At 24.9% G+C, this 12706-nt stretch overlaps 2 protein-coding genes across 2 annotated transcripts in view; both read left to right on the forward strand.

Moving 5' to 3' along the window:
* The window catches only part of LOC101491260 (uncharacterized), a 2111-nt gene extending 1660 nt beyond the window's left edge, over positions 1-451 (forward strand). Inside the window, exon 3 of the mRNA XM_027334431.2 lies at positions 4-451. Within this exon, the coding sequence (XP_027190232.1) occupies positions 4-210 (207 nt within the window). The 3' untranslated portion in view covers positions 211-451. The remainder of the gene's footprint in view (positions 1-3) is intronic.
* A 5012-nt stretch (positions 452-5463) lies between these two features.
* LOC101491580 (uncharacterized) lies at positions 5464-6449 on the forward strand. Its single transcript, XM_073368842.1, has 2 exons — positions 5464-5860; positions 6298-6449. Exons 1-2 carry the CDS (start codon positions 5464-5466, stop codon positions 6447-6449), a joined length of 549 nt encoding a protein of 182 aa, XP_073224943.1.
* The last annotated feature ends 6257 nt before the right edge of the window (positions 6450-12706 follow it).

Consider the following 12706-nt stretch of genomic DNA (forward strand, 5'->3'; position numbering starts at 1 on the left):
GAGTGTGTTAAAGGAGCGAGTAGTAGTCCAAACAACAGTTCACGGCGGCTTCATTCTTCAACTGGTTTGAATTTGAGGCATAGAGAGACTAAAATTGATGAGACTGTGGTTAAGGATGTTCATTCTAGTCATCATCACAATATGGATTCAACAATTATGGAGGATATTGATAATCCTCTTATCTCATTGGACTGTTTCATCTTTTTGTAGAAACACAGTGTGTATTCTCTATATTTTTGTTTATTTGGGGTTATGTTCATATACATATATAGTTTGTAACCATTTTTTTTTTCTCTGTTTGGTTTTTCTTTTTTGTGCTTGTTGATTGATGATTATTAAAATGTATTCATAACTCACGTAGAAGCTTGTAAGGTTGATGGATTTTGTGTTTCTACCTTTAAATTATTAATTATAAGATTGAAGACACATTTGTTTCTTCTGGATTGAGTCATTGAATTTGTACTGTGTATACCATAATAATGAGATTACTTCATGGTTAATACTATTGCGTTAATATATGACTGTAATATATAAATTCCTTTTTTTCGTAACAAACGTTATACTAGTTAACTATTATCGAAAAAATTATTGGAATGAATAATGAACTAGTAGAAATTTAATCTATGATTATAATTATAAAAATTAAAATAAATTAAATCTAAATATTTTCTAATGATAAATAGTGTTAATCAAACAAAATTATTTATAATTTATGCACTTTTCAATATATATGATTTACAATTGAACTAAAGATATATTAACAAAAATATTTGATGATTGTTCATTTTTAAAACACAAAATAACCTATAATTTAAGCAGTAAATATCCTCTTATTTATCAGAAAAAAAATGCACAAATCTAATAAATCTAATCAATCAAATATGACATTAATTATATATGCATCTACTCTGTGCAAAATTATTTAATTCAAATAATTTTAAATAACTCATTACAAATTGTATTCACTTTTATGTAGATGATATTTAAAAATTATATTAATTTTAATTAATTATTTAATAATAATTATTTTATCACAAATATTTATTTTGTATATCAATTATATGTTCTCATGATTTTTTTTAGCAATTAATCTCAAAAAAAATAAAGTGTGAAAAAATTTATAGTTTGGTCCTTATAACTATTCTCATTTTTTTATAGAATCAAAAACTATAGTTTGTGTATTTCAAGTGTTATCATTTTTACCATTCTGTGTACCATTTTTTTATAATTAATTATATAATTAATATAATATAATTATGATTATTTTAATTTAGATGATATAAAAAAATAAATTTTAACTAATTGATTAACGGCAAACCTTAATCTATTGTATAAATTATACGTTTAAACAATTTGTTTAATAACGTATTTCAAAAAAAATAACATGAAAAATTTAAAGTGTAAAAAATTGTAATTGTTTGTTTATGATATTAAAAAAACAATTATTCATCGTACAATTTATAATAAATTATAATTACTGCATATTATATATTATCCTTATTTTATTTAGAAGATATAAAAAGTATTAATTTTAATTAATTGATTAATAAAATAACATTGTAGTATTTTGGAACAATATGTTTCATTACAAATGTTAATATTGTAGTATTTGCTTCTAATAAATGACCATTTTAGTATATCTATATGAGCTAAGATTAAGCCTATATTCAAAATTTGTGGTTGGTTATATATATAACTAATGTATTTGTTTAAATTGTGTGGACCATTGGAAAAAAAGTATATATATTTATATATACTTTTTATTATACTATATCCATTGTTAAATATAATTATTTTTTAAATAATTGTATGAGATGTTTTCAAAATTTAACTATTAATAATTATATCATTGAAATTAAAATGAAATTATTTATTTTCTATTTAGATTATTGTTAATTAAATTTCTTATTTTAATTAAAAAATTCTTTTATATTTTAATATAATAAAGACATAATTAACACGAACGGAGAATTAAGTTCAACGGTAGGAGTTACATTTTTACAATAAAGTGAATATGAGTTATAATGCTCTCTAGGAAACTATATTGAGTGTCTCACGCACCTAGAATAGGATTATCTCTTGTGGATAGAACCTATGAAAACCTAAAAAAAATGTAAGTATTAACAATGAACTAGTTCAAGTGATAAGGGACTTCTGCACCTTATCTAATTGGTCAAGTAGTTCGATCTTTGACTCTTGCATATCAACAAAAATTGATTGGAGGAGGAGAATCCATCTTATGTATCCACCTTATTTATGAGATTAGTCACTATTAAGCAGCGATGAAAACTTTGTACCAATAACATGCTAAAAAAAATAAACATATAATTAATTTTGTATTTTTATAATATTTACTTCATTTTCTAAATTTTTTTGGATATCCTTTTTTTTTTAATTTAATGTAAAATTTAGATTTGAATTTTTTTCTTCATAAAATTAATTTTACTTGCGGATAGAATCTTTTTTAGGGAACAATCCACCTTATAAAAATTAATGTTTTTTGATGCATTAAATTTTATAAAATATTGATTTGCTTAATAGACCCTTTACAATTTTTGGACATTACTGTGTACATATTTTTATTAGGACTATTATTCATATTATAAAAAATGTATATGTTTCATATTATTTTTTAATTTGATTTAAAAAGTATTCTTTATTATTATTTCAAATCCATTTTTTTTGTTACCAGTATTTATTATTTTAATCTATTTTGTTTCATTCATGGGCAAAAATTTTATAAGCATTTATTTTTTGGAAAAATTATTATCATAATTTTTTACTTTAATATAGACATGCAACTATAATTTTTCTATTTAAATACTAATTTTAATTTATCATGATTATAAATTATGTATTTTACATACATTAAAGAATAATTTGGTAACCCTTATATGATTTTTTTTGGAAATATTCATCATTTTATTTTATTATTAAGCTGGGATTGTAAGAATTCCACTATGTAAGTCCAAATTAAATTAATAGAAAAAGTTGCAACTTAAAAAATCATTTAATGTCTTATTATCTAACATTTGAAACTTTAGGCTGTTGATAGTTGATAGTTGAAATTGATTTTAGGTAAAAAAAAATGAGTATGATATTGAAAATTGTAATTGATTTTTGTGTTTGTGCGATTAAATGTTCAAATTTTAAATTTTAAATTTAACAAATGATTGTTACTTACAAATAAATTAGTTCAATTTGATTATTGTAATTAAGGAAATAATTATTTATATGAAGGTTTTTTCTTTAAATTATTAATTGGTATGGCATTATAAAGGTTTTTTCTTTTATTATTTAAGTTTATATATATTTTAGTTAGAGATTAACGATATTTTTGAATAGGTATGTTTTATTGTCATGCCACTATTTTTGGGAGAATATATTTGAAGGAGTTTGGCTTCATACTCTTGCTTTATATTTTTATAAGGAAAAAATATAATTAAAACAAAAAATACAAAGGGAAAACCTTATATATACTTAGTCTAAACCCTAACGGGGTGATATGGTCAACTAATATGAAAAATTAAAGGTATGAACCCAATATAAGAACAAAAAGAAGGATTAAAGTTTCAGAAAGGAAAAAAAAATGATTAAAGAAAACCAAAATAGAGAAGGTATCGTTTAGAAAAAGAAAAAAAAATTTTGAACGAAAAAAATTCTAAAAGAAAGAAAAGATTTACTGAATGAAAAAATTATTAAAGAAAGAAACTTGTATGAAATAATTTGTCATTATATATACCAATATTTATTTTAAAACTTGAATGTTAACTTTGCTTCTGCAAATCTTTTTTTTTTTTAAAGAAATTTGTATGAAAAAAATTGTTATTATATATATTAATACTCATTTTGAAACATAGATGTTAACTTTGCTTCAACAATTTTTTTTGTTTTTATGTAATCAAATGGTAATTAATAACTAATAACTTGATTTTATTCGGTTTAATTGATCACACTTGTCTAAAATAAATCAATTTTATTTATGTAGTTTGATACACATTAAAAATATTTCTTTTCTAAAACATACAAAATATGCATGATGTCAGAAAGTATTCAAATTATGATTTTTATATTGAAAAGATGCAGAATATGTTTGAAAAATACCTGTTTTTTATTATAAAAAAATATTCTTTTTATTTGTTGTTTTTTTTATTAAAAATAATATTCTTTTTATTTGTTGCATTCAAAAAACAAGGAGATTAATATTACGATAAATAACCTTATGCCCAAAAATGTTGGGCAATATTCATTTCATGAATCATAGTGCGTGTCATTTTCTAAAGAGATCATTTTTTCTTCTTTTTACAACACCATTTAGTTGAGATGTTCTAGGAGAAGAAAAATTACAAAATATATCATTTTTTTCACATAAGTTTTAAAAATATTTATTTTAAAAGTCACCACCATGATCACTATGAATAGTTGTAATATGAAAACATTTTTCATTTTGCACTTGTTTGCATAAGGTAGTAAACACTTTATGGGACTATACCAAATAACAAATCCAAATTTTTAATCTTTGATAGAGGTAATTTTTTACTATACCAAATAAATCAATATGTAAAAGTAGAATTGGAAAAATACATTATTTGAAACAAAAGATAATTTAGTCTCTTTTCGTATCTGACATGACTCACAAAGAACATTTCACTCAAATTTTAATTTTGGCAAACCTCTAATTAGGTAGGTTTATTCAATTTTGACATTAATCTAAAATTAGCATGTCCCAATCTCTTGTGTCGGATGAGCTGTTCTTTAGTCATTGTGAAACACTTCACTTCTTGTTGGATTTTTTTTTTTCTTCTGAATCATGGGGACTCAAAAGGATCATTTAGCAATATATTCAAAAACTAGTATGCTATATGTGTAGTCTACAAGATGTTAAATTAAGTCTCACAAGAAAAAATATATATCAAAATGCATTACGTTGAAAAAAATAAATCAAAAATGTGTTTTTCAGACAATGAAGAAATTAAAATTGGGATCCCAACAAACCTAATAAGCATTGCTTTTTAAATATATACAATTCCCACGACTATATATTTCATCTCGATAATTAAGAAAAGATGTGTTTAATTTCTTAAAAAGAAAATCTATCCAAAATAAATCTAAAGTTTCAATCAATCAGAAATCATGGTTTGTATAACTATGAAGATAAATAAGATTAAATAGTGATCCTCTCATTGTGAGGTTGTCTGTACATATGAGTTTTAATGCTTAAAACATTAAATAAAAAACTGAAAAGCTACATTAATAAAAGCTGACTTTGCTATTTCAGCAGAAGAGTCACAGACAAAGCCTCACATTTCAATTCTTCTTCCTTCGTTATTTTTCATTCGTATCTTTTCAACTTCCTATAACCGTCAACCACGTATTTCTGATACTGTCAATTGAGTTTATTAAACACGCTTCCTTTCAATTTTACAATTTTACCCCTCTCTGTTAACCACCTCTACTTTGACGATGCAGAACACCAAGAACCACCGTAACGGCCAGGTGGAGACTCACTGGCGTGGGAGATTAACAGATAATTCGTCTTCTTTTTACGGTACAGTGACTACCGTGTACGGATCACAATTCCGGCGACCGACAACCATGCATGATCTTGTACCGGAGATGAAGCGTGCGGCAATGACGACGGTGTCAGAGGTTTTGCCGAGACAGCCGCCGAAGTTGTTGCTTAAGGTTATGATCATGGGGAGCCTTGGCGCCGTGCAAATGTTGATGACGCCGGAATCGAGTGTCAGAGATTTGATAGCGGCGGCGATGCGCCAATATGTGAAGGAAGGTCGCGGTCCAATCTTGCCGTCGAGTGATCCCTTCCGGTTCGATCTTCATTACTCTAAGTTCAGCCTAGAAAGTAAGTCACAACATCGTTTTTTATAATATTAATGTTTTGATATCTCGATATGCAGCAATTTATATAAGCTGAAAAGCTATATGATATCTTGATACGCTATAAGTTGATAGCTTGATAGCGGCTTCGGCTAGCGGCTATTAGGGTTGATAGTTGGTAGCGGCTATCAAACGATGCTGGTAGAGGCTATCAATACTATTGTTTGATAGTATCGTCTGATAGCTGGTAGCCCCTATCGTCTGATAGCTGGTAGCGCCTATCGTGTGATAGGTGGTAGCGACTATCGTCTTGATAGTTGGTAGCGCCTATCGTGTGATAGCTAGTAGCGCATTTCGTCTGATAGCCGATAGTGCCTATCGCTTGATAGCTGGTAGCGACTATCGTCTGATAGCTGATAGCACTTATCGCCTGATAGTTGGTAGCACCTATCGTCTTGATAGTTGGTAGCGCCTATCGCCTGATAGCTGGTAGCGCCTATCGCCTGATAGCTGGTAGCGCCTATCGCCTGATAGCCGCTACCAATTATCGCCTGATAGCTAGTAGTGCTTATTGCTTGATAGCCACTATCAGCTATTCAGATGATAGTTGGTAGCGGTTATTGCCTAATAGCTAATAGCGTCCATGGCCTGATAGCGCTACCAACTATCACCTATTGTTTACGAGCATAAGTTTTTTACTGTTGAAACTGCCTCAATTCAAAGATAGTATTTAGAGATATAATTCCATAATTATGAATAAAGTTGTGGTCGAGTTATACATAATGTCTCGCGTGTCCATCAATAACACCTCTCTTGCCCCGTTTCATGATGTGCACCTTTTTGCAAATTGTTTATATTTATATTGTAGATGTAGATAGTAGATTCATTAATAATTTTTGAATAAACTATATTATTTTATTATTATTATTATTATTATTATTATTATTATTAAAATTAAAATTAAAATTAAAATCGGTCTATATTTTTGTCGAGCTGAGTTCACTGATTCAAAATGCTAATTTGGTTTTTTTTTTCTCTCTCAATTTAATTCAATTTAAAAAAAAATATTAATTCGGTTATTACTATAACATTAATATCATGATATTGATTAAGTGTAGTTAGCTGAGTCAATTGTATCATCAATAAAACGCCATATACCATTAAAAGTAATAAAACGCCATTTGCCATTAAAAGTTATAACAGTATTTCCTAAACAAAATACTAACATCAATTGTACTACATTTTGTAAAAAAAAAAAATAAACAATTGTACTACATAGTAATACAACCAATTTAAAAAAATATTAATTGTCACCTTCCAAATTGTAATAATCCAAAAAAAAAAATCTAAATTTAAATTTGCAATTTCAATTTATTACACTTCCATAAACAATAGAAATAATTTTGAAATTTATGTTGATATACAATTTTATTGATATAAGATAAAATTCGTTTTTTATTTTTATTTTATTGGCAATAAAATGTAGTTAATATATAATAAAATTGATAATATGATGGTTTCCATAAAAATAATTCACATTTTTTGTGTTGAGATCTTCTAGGTGTTACGAACACCATAAACACAATTTAATAAAATTGTTTTGAACTGACCATACATATAGTGTTAATTAAAAAATGATTAAGTGTTAAAGAAGTAATTATAAATTTAAAGTAGTAAATTTTTTTCTTTTTGTTTCGGTTTAAATTGTTCACAACACTTAATATTATTCTTTTTAGTTGCACTTACACTTTTTACACTGAAAAATGATTTAAATTTTAATATCATATAATAGTATGAATAATGTCCCGAAAATAAATTTTAAAATCATATGATAGTATGAATAATGTCCCGAAAATATTTGGATGACATTTGCATGGAATATCTAAAGCATTTATATTTTAGATGTCTATTTTGATAATAGATTCATTTAAATTAATATGTTAATATCTTTTTAAATTGATTGAGATAAGTATTAAGGAGATAGGGAAAACTCAAAAAAATTGATTTTTTGGGGTGATATTTAAGATTCTGTCTTTTAATATTATCGTGGATGCTCGTGTATTAAGAAATCTTGAGGATTTTCATTTCTGCATTGAACTCTAAAGAAAATATATTGAACTGAAAAATAGTTAAGAGATGAATATATATTTTTGATTGGAGCCAAAATTTGGAGAAACTGAATTGGCCAAGAAGAAATGATTTCCTAACTTCATAATACAATATAGATCAGAACTGGTAAAATAAAGCAGTATAAAATGCATCATACATTCAATTTTTTTTAATATATATGTATTTATTCTAAATATAATCCACATAAATAAGTATATTAAATATTTAAACAAAAAATACAATGGTTTGATGTAAAAAGACATATATCGATTCCGCAATTGTAAGTATTTAACGAGTTCTAAGATATTTCTTTGGGTTACTAATTTATCATACACTCATAAAAAAAATTTATGAGCCAAAATATAAAAATCTAAAAAAAGAAAACTTTAAAACCTTAGTTTGGACACCGCTTATCGTAGTAATCGTCAGCGAACCTACAAAATAAGATATATGAATCGAATATAAGAATAAAAAATTGATTAAAGAAATCAAAAACTACTTCACAAAAATTGGGAGGAAATGTAGCATTAGAAGAAAGAAAATGTTTAATGAAAGGAGAAATTAAAAAGAACAAATTTATATAAAATAATATGTTAAAGATTTGTCATTATATATATATAATTAATTTTTTGAAACATGCAGTTTTTTTAATCATATTTTATAAAAAAAAATTTATCACATGATTTATGTATGTTAAATGTGGTCATGTGATTGGTGATTTTATTTGAATGTATTTGAACCATAAATCTATTTTATTAATGTGTTTTAATGTACATTAATAACACTAATTTTTTAGACTATACATTTTTTTTGTGTGAGAATATTCAATGTTTTTTTTTTTGAAATACAATGTATTCGAATTATTGATCTATTTGAAAAAAGGTAGAATATACATGAAAAATTATTTTTCATGTATTGCATTCGAAAATAAATGTTTTTAAATGAGAGATTAGTATCATAATAAATGAATAATTTGATAGATAAGGGTCATGTGTACTATTTTATTTGAATGTGTACTATTTTATTTGAAGTAAGACAATGATTTATAGGATGGATACACCCTCCAATATCTAATAATCATCACGTATCAATGTCAAAAAAATTGGATTAATATGAAATAAAATTGTTGTTCAAATTTTCAGTAATATTACAGCTAAATATGGGTTAGACTATAAAATTAATTTGATGTTTTCAATATCTAATAACTACCGATCAACGTTATTAATAATTCTATGACCTAACTGAAAATTTAGATGAGAGTAATTTGCTTTTAAATGAATAGACAGTCATCGTGACCTAATTAGTAATTTTATGACATAATTGACTCATATGATTTAGCAAAATAAATAACATGAAATAAGTTTTCAAAACCGTTATGTCAATATAAATGGCAACCTCAGCAGGGTTTAAAATTTAAAATGCTGATATTAAAAAATTGTAAAGTCCAATAGAGGAAAGGTGAGTTCCAATAATATCTACTTATATTACACGCCTTACAAAACATTTTTTTTATTAATACCAAAACATATACTCTACCATTAATAACATGTATTAAGTCTTAATAATCGATATAATACTTTCTTTTGACAAATTTGTTATCAATACTAATTATAATTATTGATTAGTCTTAATATATTTTTAATTATAATAATAAATTTTTTCGTGACTTTATTTATATTTTTGTTTTGTCAACGTCCCACGACATGATCATTCAATATGAAATAATATTAGATAACTTAATATCATGGCCATGTGTATACTATGTCATTTTGCAACACATTTTTTTTATAGTGTATGATGTGAATGAAGAGGTTGAATACTTTGACCTCATGTATGGATTCAAGACTTTTTTTTTTTTTTTTTTAATTTTTAAATTGTAACATTATTATTGTCTTGTTGCTTTTAAATTGTCACATTTACAGAAGAAAAAAATTGTTTCTATTTGATTGTAATTTTTGGAATTTAATGTAAGTTTTAATTATTGATTTGTGAATTTTTAGAGTGTGTTTAGATGTAGTTATTGAAAATTCTAAAAATTTTAAAAATTCTAAACAATTATATTTTTCTATATATTCTCTTTATTTATAAATTTGTTGTTTGCATCGAACAATTGTTTATTTAAAATTGAATCATTTCTATAAATTGCAAAATTTAAAAATTGAGGGACCAACATGCCAAAATTTAAAAAAAATAAAAGACTAATGTGTACATTTTGAAATAAATAGGGTCAAAATTATAAATTTAAAAAATTATAGGAATATTTTATGACTCATATATTATAAAGTAATTAATAAAAAATTTGAAATTTTTAGTTTGTACGTGGTATTTGAAATTCTTTACATTTATTTTTAATGAAATATTTCATGAAATCTATTCTTTTTATTATTTTTTAAATTTATTATTCAAATAAAATAATTGATTAAAAAAGCTAACCTCCCTTAAAAAATTATATTTTTTAAAAATATCCGTCAAATAAATATATAAAAAGAGATAATGCGTGATTGAAACATTATAAAAAAAAATAATAATAACATAAAAGATAGCCAACTTTGTTGATTATAAGTAAAAAACTAAAAATTAATACAAAAAAATCCTTTAAAAATAAGAGGCATATGAACTTCAGACTGTTGACCTAGAAGTCCCGAGATTCATTCCACCAGTATTTTTAAAAATATCTAAATAAAAACTGCTATAATCGTTAAATTAAAAATCTCGTTAAAGAAATTAACGTAAAATTAAGTAAAAAAAATACTTCAAGGAAATTACAATTCATCTACAGAACACATTTATACACTTATAACAAAAATGGGACATAAATTTTTTTATCGTTGAAATTATTTTTGTTGATGTTCCTTTTTGCTAGTTCACATTTCATTTTTGAAACTTATTAATAACAATTTCAAGATTTATAAGCATATTCAAATCAACATCTTATACCATTTTGTTTTCTTCCATAAGCATATTAGATCCCAAATGAAAATTGTTCACATCAACTAAATTTTCAACTGTCTCCATATCCATAGTTTGTTATAGAAAAGTGCAGAGTGGAGTATAATGAAGATTTGCTATATTTATAGATTTCTTGGCTACGTTGGAGGAAGCACATATTTTTTTAACCCCCTTTCAAAATAGAGAAATAGTAAATATCAAACACTTTTTTCTTTTTTTTTTTAATATTCGATTTCTTAATTAAATTGATTTTGAAAGATTTAAAATTGATTTTTCAATTTTCTATTCTTACGACCGCTAAAAAATAATTGAATTTAATATGTTGGATCGTTTTTTACTATAATTGATATTAACTTAAAGAATTGACTATAACTTCAAGTTAAAAATTTAGCTTTTATTTTTCAAATTAATTTTTAATTTAAAATTTATCATTCAACTCAGATATACATAAATTATATTTAAATATAATTAATTTATGAATTTTCAATCCACTTTTAACGCAAATCAATTTATAAAATTAATTCATTCAAAATTAATATTTCTCACGGTAAATCAAATAAACACTAAAAAATGAAATTAAATTAGGAAGATTATTAAGATGCTTGGTTTATGGAAACACGAAACGTCAACCATATATTTGTGGCATGTTTATCTTTTTCTGAATTTAAATTGTTGTGTGTATTTTTCTTCGGCATAGTACTAGTATAGAAACATAATAAGTTATGAAATATTGTGCCGGCCCAGTATGTTAGTTGAATTGAATCCGAAGAATTAGGACCACTAAATGCCTTCTAAGATCACTTTGTGCTTTCTTATTGCCTCATCACCCTAAACTCCTTTTACTCTGCTTTTCATCTTTCTTCCTCCTTGCCGTCTCCAATTAATTACAATATTCTACGCATTAATATAAATTATATGCTCATCTTAGATCCTTATTAAGGGAAAAAGGAATTCACCGCAAAATTTAAGTATTCTGCAAGATAAAATAAAATCATGTATTTCTAGTGTAAAATAATTTTCATAAGAATAGTTCAAATGATTATTAATTACAATTTTAAAGCATTAAATGCACAACTTCTAAAATTTAATTTTCAAAATTTATTAAAACACCAATTACTATTTTCTTAAATGATCACATCATATTAAAATAGAATTATTATTGTTATTGTAAAATGTGTTTTAAATGATATTCTTAAAGATGATTGTGACTCTTCCAAGACGTCGGTGTATATGGAAAACACAACCTCACGAATTAAACAAATCTGCAGGATAGTATACTTTTACCAAAAAAAACTAAACTTCAAAGACAACCTATCCCAGATTGGTTCAGTGCCGTTTAAAATCATACTATTTTGGATACTTGTCGAGGATTTGACAAGGATAAGAGTAAGGGTAAAATTTGTCCCAAAAGTCATTAGTAAGGGCAAATCGTTACCACATAAATCACATGATTTCGATTCTATTTTTCGTGTTATGACCCATATGAAAATACTCCTAATTGATAGGAATCACTTTTGTTGGAAAAAGATTAATTTATTAATCTTGTTTTCATCGATGATTGGACACTTGTCGACATTTTATTTGTGACGCTGAGCTATGTCCTGTCATGTAATAGAGGAACCACTAACCTAATCATTCAAGAGATTATGTGAACTTTTTTGGCTATGAAAAATCGACTGTAAATTCGGTATATAGTTTCGTATGAGTTATTTCATATTAAATAATATTTAAAATATATATATATATATATATAATAAATGGATTTATATTTTAAAATTTCAATTCAATTATAAAGATAAAAGTTGACATAAAT

This window comes from Cicer arietinum, chromosome 5, assembly GCF_000331145.2.
Source record: "Cicer arietinum cultivar CDC Frontier isolate Library 1 chromosome 5, Cicar.CDCFrontier_v2.0, whole genome shotgun sequence".
NCBI classification, from domain to species: Eukaryota; Viridiplantae; Streptophyta; class Magnoliopsida; order Fabales; family Fabaceae; genus Cicer; species Cicer arietinum.